Source organism: Macaca mulatta, chromosome 16 (genome assembly GCF_049350105.2).
Source record: "Macaca mulatta isolate MMU2019108-1 chromosome 16, T2T-MMU8v2.0, whole genome shotgun sequence".
In the NCBI taxonomy this organism is placed as follows: domain Eukaryota; kingdom Metazoa; phylum Chordata; class Mammalia; order Primates; family Cercopithecidae; genus Macaca; species Macaca mulatta.
In genome coordinates this window covers 61,243,734-61,253,995 of record NC_133421.1, presented here as the reverse complement: position 1 = coordinate 61,253,995, position 10,262 = coordinate 61,243,734, and the positions used below count along the sequence as shown (strand labels likewise).

The following is a 10,262-nucleotide window of genomic DNA, read 5'->3' as shown; positions in this document are numbered from 1 at the left end:
CAGGGAACGGACTCAGGAAGAGCGAATGAAGCAAAATGGATCACATTCCTGGAAAGGGCAGAGAGTGAGCTGGCAGATAAGGAAAGATGTTATGCCTGGGGTCTGGCCAGGCCCTGTTGGGCACAGTTGGAGGAGTCAGAGTGCCCCAGAGAGGGCAACAGCAGGCCCTGGGCTCCTAGTAAAGAGGGCAGGGCTTACTGTAGACCACTTGTCCCAAGAAAGTCTTCAAAGGTTCCTGACATATTTTCAATGTATTCGGAGCTTTTTTTTTTTAAACGGAGTCTCGCTCTGTCGCCCAGGCTGGAGTGCAGTGGCGCAATCTCGGCTCACTGCAACCTCTGCCTTCTGGGTTCAAGCAATTCTCCTGCCTCAGCTTCCTGAGTAGCTAGGACTACAGGTGCTTGCCACCACACCTGGCTAATTTTTATATTTTTAGTAGAGATGGGGTTTCGCCATGTTTGCCAAGCTGGTCTTGAACTCCTCACCTCAGGTGATCTGCCTGCCTCAACCTCCCAAAGTGCTGGGATTACAGGCATGAGCCACCGTGCCTGGCCTGGAGCTTTCTTAGTGAGGGGTACTCAGGATAACTGTCTCCCCACAACCTTCCCTTCCCATTCTCCCTCCAGATCAGGCTCCTCCTCCTGGCAGTAAGCGTGGCAATTTCTTTTATTAATGGATGCCTGAAGGGAAAGTGTAACATTTCTGCAGGTTGATAGAAGAAGCATCTTCAGGCTGGGTACTCTCGCCTCACCTCTGTTTTCACTGGTGAGATTAAGTTGGGCTGCTGAGGGAGGTCGCCAGAAGATGCTCAGGCACTGAGGTGGCAAGTCTTTGGGCTGGAGGGGATGGGCGGAGGTCGGGCCTTGACCTTGTGAAGTTGCAGCTGCCTCAGTTCTCTCACTCAGGGCTCAGAGTTATGCACTATGCCCATCCCTGACCTCATCTTTTTTCCTGGAGATGAAGACCAACTGGCATAGTTCTGTTGGTGGACTGAGGGCTTTTGACTCCTGGAAATCATGAGTCCTTCTCTGAAACACTACACCCCAAGTTGCTTTATCTGGGGGGAATATTCTGGATGATGGTGCCATGTGAGGAACCCAGAGAAGTGCCACTGGTAGGGCAACTGGGGTGTGTCCTGGGGCAGCACCAATCCAAGAAATCATGGTCCTGTAGCACTGTAAGCTAACTGGGAGGGCACAAAGGCAGGGCTGTTGGCCCCAGTGCTGCTAATAGGAGCTAATGGAAGACAAGGATATCTAGATGAGGAAACAAAACTTCAGTTGATTCTGTGAACACTGGAGACACTGTCGGAAGAGACAAACCGTTTCCTGCAAGTTGAGAGGTAGGAAGAGAAAAGTGGCAGAGATCCAGTCTGATTCTGGAAAAAAATACATATATATATTTTTTTAGATTTTCCTTTAAAATTGCCTCCAGAATATTAAAGTCAATTAATTCATCATCACCATTCATATCTAGTGGATCAAAAGATGCTTAGGTGACTCATATCCGTAATCACCAGAAACTCATTCTACCTACACAACATTCATCTTCCTGCAGCCTTCTTGCCTGAAACATTGGATATGGATCATTTAAGAGCAGCCAAGATGGCTGGCTGGAGAGAATGTTATAGTGGTTAAGAAGCTGTATGCCCTTGGACAAGTTACTTAACCCCTCTCAGCCTTGGTTTCCCCATTTGGAAAAAGACAACAACAATGCCTTGAGGACCGAGACAATATATGAAAAGCTTTTAGTACACCAATGGGAAGTGTGTCTTGGGCCAGTTCATGCTGGGCTCATCACCATCAGCACAATATCATCCTCATCAGCAATAGCATCACCATCACTGCAGGTACCATTGATTCAGTAAGATGCCAGGCATCCCACTTTACCAAGCCATGAGTCACTCTTAAAATCTTACAAAATGAGGCCAGGCACAGTGGTTCATGCCTGTAATCCCAGTTCTTTGGGAAGCTGAGGCAGATGGATCACTTGAGGTCAAGAATTTGAGACCAGCCTGGCCAACATGGAGAAACTCCATCTCTACTAAAGCTACATCCAAAAATTAGCCAGGAATGGTGGCACACCTGCAGTCTCAGCTACTCAGGCGGCTGAGGCAGGAAAATCACTTGAACCTGGGAGGTGAAAGTTGCAGTGAGCCAAGATCACACCACTGTATTCCAGCCTGAGTGACAGAGCAAGACTCTGTCTCAAAAAACAAACAAACACACAAAAAACAAACAACAGCAGCAGCAACAACAACAACAACAGAAAGAAAAAGTTAGCCAGCGGAAGCAGGAGAATCACTTGAACCTGGGAAGCAGAGGTTGCAGTAAGCTGAGATCGAGATCGCACCACTGAACTCCAGCCTGGGCAACAGAGGGAGACTCCATCTCAAAAAAAAAAAAGAAAGAAAAGAAAAAGTTAGCCAAGCATGGTGACAAGCACCTGTCACCCCAGCTACTCGGGAGGCAGAAGTGGGAGAATCAGCTGAGCCTGGGAAGTCGAGGCTGAAGTGAGCCGTGATAGTGCCACTGCACTCCAGCCTGGATGACACAGTAAGACCCTGTCTCAAAAAAAAAAAAAAAGAAAGAAAGAAAGAAAATCCTACCAAATAGGTTGTTTATCCCCTAGAATTCAACTGTTATACAGATCTGCACCCTGGACTCAGTGACCAACCCCCTGTGAAAGTGGATCCAGAGGAAGAAGAATGAGATTCTAGCCACTAAAGCAGAAAAATGGAGGAGTTTGTCAGGGCTCCATTCCTCACATGGGTCAGGATGGGTGCCAAGTTCGTGACCAGGTGGTATAGAGGAAGAAATATAGAGCTGTTTGTCCAGTCCATCACTTGTGTGAGGTTGAGCAAGTCATTTAACATCCTCAACCTTGAGTTTCTTCACTTGCAAACTGGGCATAAGGTAATAACGTCTGCCTTGCCAACCTCACGTTGTCAATGTGAGGATTCCATGAGATATGGTCTGTAAACCTGATGTGTGGAAGGTGTTATTACTATTACGCTTTCCAAAGAAACCCCTGATCCTCAACTGGGGCCTCTGCTTGCTCTTCCTTCTTTCCTTCAACCATTATTTCTTGTGCAGAAGACCTTTTCACACCACATTCTGCTCCATCTGTAAATCAATGCATTAATATCATGCACTCCAATGGACATACTGCTATATATAATTAGTCTTTTGTGAGTTTGCTTTTTTATGTGTAAGTCCTTTATGGTCTGATTAGTTTGGAGAGAGGTTTTAGAAGCCATTATTTGGCCTAAAAGCAGGGGGCCAGCTCTGAGATCTGGTGACCCCATATGTTATTCTAGGAGGCTCTGCTTGGTCTTTGTCATATCTGCTACCTGCAGAAATGCCTCCACTGAAGAGCTACTTATTGTCACGTCAGCTCTAACTAAAGACTTAATATGAAAAGTATAATTTAACAGACAGATAATATGGCTTCAAGAGCCTGGGACTTGAGAATCAAAAGCATCTGACTTAAATCCTTGCTGTGCCAATTAAAAACGGGGAGATCTGCTGAATGTTAAGCCTTATGCTCTTTGAGTATCAGTTGTTTTTTGATTTTGTTTTTGTTTTTTTTTTTTTTGTTTTTTTTTTCCTTTCTAAAGTTCACGGCTAAGTGCAATGGCTCACACCTGTAATCCCAGAGTTTTGGGAAGCCGAAGCAAGAGGATTGTTTGAGGCCAGGAGTTCAAGACCAGTCTAGGCAACATGGGAGACCCTGTGCTACACAAATAATTTTTAAATTAGCTGGATATCACGATGTGCACCAGTAGTCCTAGCTACATGGGAGGCTGAGGCAGGAGGATGGCTTGAGCCCTGGAGTTTGAGATTATGGTGATCCATGATCCTATCACTGCACTCCAGCCTGCACAACAGAACAAGACTGTCTCCAAAGAAAATAAAAATAAAGTGTGCAATTGTGATTGAAATTCAATTGGATAAAATATTTATCTAGAAGAGTGCTGGCGCTTTTATAGTCAGCTAGCAAAAAAGGGCAACTATCACCATCTATCACCCTGATTTTTTCTTTTTTTTTTTTTTTTTTTTTTTTTTTTTTTTTTTTGAGACTGAGTCTGGCTCTGTCGCCCAGGCTGGAGTGCAGTGGCCGGATCTCAGCTCACTGCAAGCTCCGCCTCCCGGGTTTACGCCATTCTCCTGCCTCAGCCTCCGGAGTAGCTGGGACCACAGGCGCCCGCCACCTCGCCTGGCTAGTTTTTTGTATTTTTTAGTAGAGACGGGGTTTCACCGTGTTAGCCAGGATGGTCTCGATCTCCTGACCTTGTGATCCGCCCATCTCAGCCTCCCAAAGTGCTGGGATTACAGGCTTGAGCCACCGTGCCCAGCTGATTTTTTCTTTTTTTAGAGACGGGGTCTCACTATGTTGCCTAGGCCGGAGTGCAATGGATATTCAGCAGCGTGATCCCACTACTGATGAGCATGGAAGTTTTGACCTGCTCCATTTCCGTCTTGGTTTACCCTTCCTTAGGCAACCTGGTGGTCCCCAGCTCCTGGGAGGTCATCATACTGATGCCAAACTTAGTGTGGATACCCAATCAGGATAGCGCATTACAGCCTGGAACTCCTGGACTCAAGCAATCCTTCTGCCTCAGCCTCCCAAGTAGCTGGGACCACAGGCACTTGCCACCATGCCCAGCACCATGACTCATACTAACACATGACAGTGCCCTCAGCCATTGTTTATTATGGCAGTAAAGACCTATGAGACTCCACATGATAAAATGCTGTTTCAGGGAAAGAAGTCTTCCCTAAAGAACTACTCAACTTATTTTTACTCACCTACGAGAAAATATTGAAACCATCTCTGCCTACAAAATACCAGAGCTCCTTAGGGAATCTCAGCTCACATTGCTAAAAAGTGACATGAAGAATCAGCATCTGCTATCAGAGGCATTCACCAAGGTTCGCTGTTTCTCAGCTCACTACAACTCCAAGTAGGTGAGGGCCAGTGTACACAGGGATGTACCTGGAGCTTGCGCGTGGGGAGAGAAACCAACAGAACCAGTCCCAATCTTTGAGGAGCCCCCAATCTTGAGGGGGAGGAATAAAGTTCCTGTCCTCAGGGAGACCCCCATCTGATGGCAGAGACATAGTCCATGCCGCTAGGGACTCTCTAGTATGATTGGACAGACAAAAAGGACCAAAACAGGATGCTATGTCTAGCCTTTTCTGCTAAGAGGTTCAGAGCCAAATTCAACGGTCAATGCAGGAAGCACCTTATCACATCCTCTTCATATAATGATCTCTTCCCTTTCTTTGTGTGGCTTCTGATCATTATTATTTCATTTAACAGTCCTATTGAATACAAGTTCTCATGGTAATCTGTACATCATCCTCTCTTTTCTATTTTTTATTTATTTATTTATTTATTTATTTATTTATTTATTTTTGAGATGGAGTCTCGCTCTGTCGCCCAGGCTGAAGTGCAGTGGCCCGATCTCAGCTCACTGCAAGCTCCGCCTCCCAGGTTTACGCCATTCTCCTGCCTCAGCCTCCCGAGTAGCTGGGACTACAGGCGCCAGCCACCTCGCCCGGCTAGTTTTTTTTTGTATTTTTTAGTAGAGACGGGGTTTCACCGTGTTAGCCAGGACGGTCTCGATCTCCTGACCTCGTGATCCGCCCGTCTTGGCCTCCCAAAATACTGGGATTACAGGCTTGAGCCACCGCGCCCGGCCCCTCTCTTTTTTAAATAGTAGAAACAGGGTGGGTGCGGTGGCTCGTATCTGTAATCCCAGCACTTTGGGAGGCCGAGGCGGGTGAATCGCTTGAGGCCAGGAGTTTGAGACCAACCTGTCCAACATGGCAAAACCCCATATCTACTAGAAATACAGAAATTGGCTGGGCATGGAGGCACATGCCTGTAGCCCCAGCTACTCAAGAGGCTGAGGCACAAGAATTGAAGATAGTGGTCGTGGGTTGGAGCTCCTCAAGGATCAGAGAGTTTTGCTCCAATAACAGGCCCACAGGTCAGGGCTGGCTGTAACAGGCTCCTCTGCCTAGGCCTGGGTCCACATGTAAGACAAGTACTTATTACCCATATGTTTTTGTTGTTGTTGTTGTTGTTTTGTTTTGTTTTTTGGAGATGGAGTCTCGCTGTGTCGCCCAGGTTGGAGCACAGTGGCGCAGTCTCAGCTCACTGCAACTGTAGCTGGGACTACAGGCATGTGCCATCATGCCCGGCTACTTTTTGGGGTTTTTTTGTTTTTGTTTTTGTCTTTTTGAGATGGAGTCTCACTCTGTCACCCAGGCTGGAGTGCAGTGGCGCGATCTTGTTTCACTGCAAGCTCCGCCTCCTGGGTTCATGCCATTCTCCTGCCTCAACCTCCCAAATAGCTGGGACTACAGGCACCCGCTACCATGCCCGGCTAATTTTTGTATTTTTAGTAGAGGCGGGATTTCACCATCTTGGCCAGGCTGGTCTTGAACTCCTGACCTTGTGACCCACCCGCCTCGGCCTCCCAAAGTGCTGGGATTACAGGCGTGAGCCACCACACCCAGCTTACTTTTTGTATTTTTAGTAGAGATGGGGTTTCACCATATTGGCTAGGCTGGTCTCGAACTCCTGACCTAGTGATGTGCCCGCCTGGGCCTCCCAAAGTGCTGGGATTACAGGCACGAGCCACCGCGCCTGACCTATTACCCATATTTAAAAGACTTGTTCAAAAGACAAATTCCCAGGGCCCCTTCCCAGCCCTCTTATGCCAGAATTCCCAGGGGGTTTGCCCTGAGAAACTATAGGCTTAAACAAGGGCCCTCATATGATTCCTATCATCAGGGAAATGGGGAAACATCAGGCCCAGCTCTTCTCTGAGCATGGTGACAGGACTATCAGAATCACCCAGAGGAGCTTCATAAAACGCAGATTCCTGGGCTCTCCCCCCAGGAGCTACTAAATCAGAATTTCTGGGAGGAGGCCCTGGAATATGCATTTTTACAGGCACCAAAGGTGATCTGTATGGGTTGGATGTTTCCTTGCAGGCCCTCCTGCAGTGTGAGCTACTGGTCACAAGGGGCCAGGTCAGAGTGTCTGCTCACAGTAAAGCTTTGGGTGGCAGGGTGGAGGGAGATGATTCAAATCTCTAGCCTCCTTCTTTAGACAGTCAAGCAGCACAGATCCCTTAATTCCACAGCTCTATGTTGTATGGTTCTCCCAAGTTCTTACATATAACTTTCCCTCAGAAGCACTGAAGTTCAGATGGAGGGCATCCTACCATCTCCTGGGGCCTTTTGCACGGTGGAACCAAAGCTTCTCAAAGGCCTTTGGTTCCACATCTCAGTCTCTGCTGCCCTGTTGCTCTGTGCCCTCAGCACACTCCATTACAGGGCCAGCCTTTGGGGCAAGTGATCTAGGCCTAGACCAGGCAGCATAGCTTGAAGGGTGTGAAAATCAACCCATCATGGTTGACATGCTTCTACTTCTGGGATCTCCATATATGACTATCTCAATTTTAGCCATAAGTGGAAGACAAGGCAAAATGCCTAGTAGGGGCAGATCAGTTCTATCAGAAATATATTAATACATAGCAAGGGGGTCACTTTTTTTTTTTTTTTTTTTTTTTTTTGGAGACAGAGCATTGCTCTGTCACCCAGGCTGGAGTGCAGTGGTGCAATCCCTGCTCACTGCAACCTTGAGCTCTGTGTTCAATGAATCCTTCTACCTTGGCTTCCCAAGCAGCTGGGACCACAGGCATGCTCCACCACACCCAGCTAATTTTTAAATTATTATTATTACTATTATTTGAGACGGAGTCACTCTGTCACCCAGGCTGGAGTGCAGTGGCGCGATCTCAGCTCACTGCAACCTCTCCCTCCTAACCCTTCCCTCCCTCTCCCTCCCTCAGGAGGCAAGCCTCAACCTCCTGAGTGGCTGGGACTACAGGCGTGTGATACCACGCCCAGCTAATTTTTTGTATTTTTGTAGAGACAGGGTTCCACTGTGTTAGCCAGAATGGTCTCAATTTCCTGACCGCATGATCCGCCCACCTCCGCCTCCCAAAGTCTGGGATTACAGGCGTAAGCCACCACACCCAGCCTAATTTTTAAATTTTTTGTAGAGACAGGATCTTGCTATGTTGCCCAGGCTGGTCTTGAACCCCTTGCATCAAGGGGTCTTCTCGCCTCAGCCTCTCAAGTAGCTGGGACCACAGGCATGTGCCACCACACCCAGCTAATTTTTAAATTTTTTGTAGAGATTCGGTCTCTCTTATGTTGCCCAGGCTGGTCTCAAACTCATTGGCTCAAGGGATCCTCCTGCCTTGGCCTCCCAAAGTACTGGGATTATAGGCATGAGCCATTGCGGTCAGCCAGGGTCACATTTTGACTAAGTCTTCATTGTCTACTTACCTGTATGTCTTTATCAATCCATCCATCCTCCTACCTATCCAACATTCCAGAAAAACACAGAGCATCTGCCAACGCACCAAATGCATTAAGGGAATATGTGTGGGCCTACCTAGCTCCTCTAACATCCTTTTTGGCCAGAGATCAGGCAATGGCTGTATGCTTCTTGATCCTGCATACACGGGTCCCTCATAGCATTTGTGTGGCTTCTGCAAGGCCTTGGATCCAGTCGGGCTGGAGTAGTAATCACCAGCAGGTCCCTCAGAGTGACATTATAGCTCTGAGGACCCTGCAAGAGGAGGGAGGGCATATCCAGCTGCCTCTTCTCGCCAGAGCTGTCACTGCAGGAGTGGCACTCCCCAGGCAGGGAGGCGTTTTCTGGAAAGGCAAAGTCATAAGCATCAGTGATTTGTGCTGCTGGATTCAGCACAAATTCCTGGCGAAGACCACCTCCCAGTAGGGTTCCATGGCCTATAACTGGCTGAAGCTCTTTGAGCCAGAATCAGCCATTGCTCCTTTGCTCCAAATAGTTTTCCTTCCCCATTTTTTCATACTTAACATCAATAACTGGTGCAGCCTCAGCTGAATGAGCCTCATGTGAATGAGAACTAGGAAATGTTGAAGAAGGGACTTGGACAGCATTCTGTTTTTATCTTCTTTGTCTTCCCAATCAGACTAGAGGCCTCCTAATGGTACCAACTGTGTCTCCACCATCAGACTGGGGTTTCCCTGAGGACAAGGGCTGTCCCCCCTCCAAAGACTGGGAGCTCCCCACAGATTAGGACTGGTTCTATCGGTCTGTCTTCCCTTTAAGCTCCTGGCACATCCCTGAACACACTGGCACTCACGTGACAGGCTATTCATTCCCAGCTTGGGGTTGTAGTGAGCTGGGAAGAAGGAGAGCTTTCCCCTCAGTTGAAGCTTGGTCAGTAGCTCGGATAGCAATTGTGGCTTCTTCATGTCACTCTTCAGCAAACTCCAGTTTGTGTTTGGACTCCCCCAGAAGCTCTTGGGTTTTGTGGGCAGAAGAGGTTTTAACATTTCCTTCTGGATTAACTGTGGAGGGGTCTGCTGCTTCTTGCATTTAAAGGATACCACCTTATCCATCTCTGGGCCACTGTACTCAGAGCTGGTGGTCACGGCCAGGGTTGGTGGAGACTTTGGGGAGATTGAGACTTGGATGGTGGATTCTGGGGCGGTTTCTACTGAGGTTAAGTGCTGGAAGAAAAGACAGTTCAAAATGAGACTGCGGAAAGCTAAGGGTTCCTTCCTATGCTATTCTTTTTTTATTTTTATTTTTTGAGACAAGGTCTTGCTATGCTGCCCAGGCTGGTCTCGAATTGGGCTCAAGTGATCCTCCCGCCTCAGCCTCCCAAGTAGCCGGGACTACATGTGAGTGCCACCATGCCCAGCTCCCATGCTATTCTTGATTAAAATAAACAGATTAAGAGCTGATTCATTAGCAGCAAGAAAGATTAGGTTAGAATAGTCTCCTCACCATGAATTGGTTAAACAGTAGGGCAGAAGATGGTAGAAGACTCTACAGCCTCCTCTAAAAGTCTCTAAACATGAGACAGATTATAAACAACAAAGATTGGCCATCAGAACAATAGGTATTATTATTGTTATTGTTATTGTTATTATTTGAGACAGGGTCTCGCCCTGTCACCCTGGCTGGAGCACAGTGGTGCAATCTTGGCTCACTCTAACCTCCACCTCCTGGGCTCAAGCAATCCTCCCACCTCTGTCTCCCAAGTAGTTGGGACCACAGGCATGCACCGTCACGTCCAGCTTTTGTATTTTTTGTAGAGATGGGGTTTTGCCATGTTGCTCAGGCTGGTCTCAAACTCCTGGGTTCAAGTGATCAGCCCACCTCAGCCTCCCAAAGTG

At 47.7% G+C, this 10,262-nt stretch overlaps 1 protein-coding gene across 4 annotated transcripts in view; it reads right to left on the bottom strand.

The window, feature by feature from the left end:
- Nucleotides 1–639: 639 nt before the first annotated feature.
- Nucleotides 640–10,262, bottom strand: part of TTLL6 (tubulin tyrosine ligase like 6) — a 54,052-nt gene continuing 44,429 nt past the window's right edge. For all 4 annotated transcript variants that reach the window (XM_077971287.1, XM_077971288.1, XM_077971289.1 and 1 more), the window contains 3 exons: nt 9,221–9,590; nt 8,485–8,750; nt 640–1,378 (listed from right to left, as the gene is read on the bottom strand). In XM_077971287.1, coding sequence (XP_077827413.1) covers nt 8,494–8,750; nt 9,221–9,590 — 627 coding nt within the window. In that variant the 3' untranslated portion in view covers nt 640–1,378; nt 8,485–8,493. The remainder of the gene's footprint in view (nt 1,379–8,484; nt 8,751–9,220; nt 9,591–10,262) is intronic.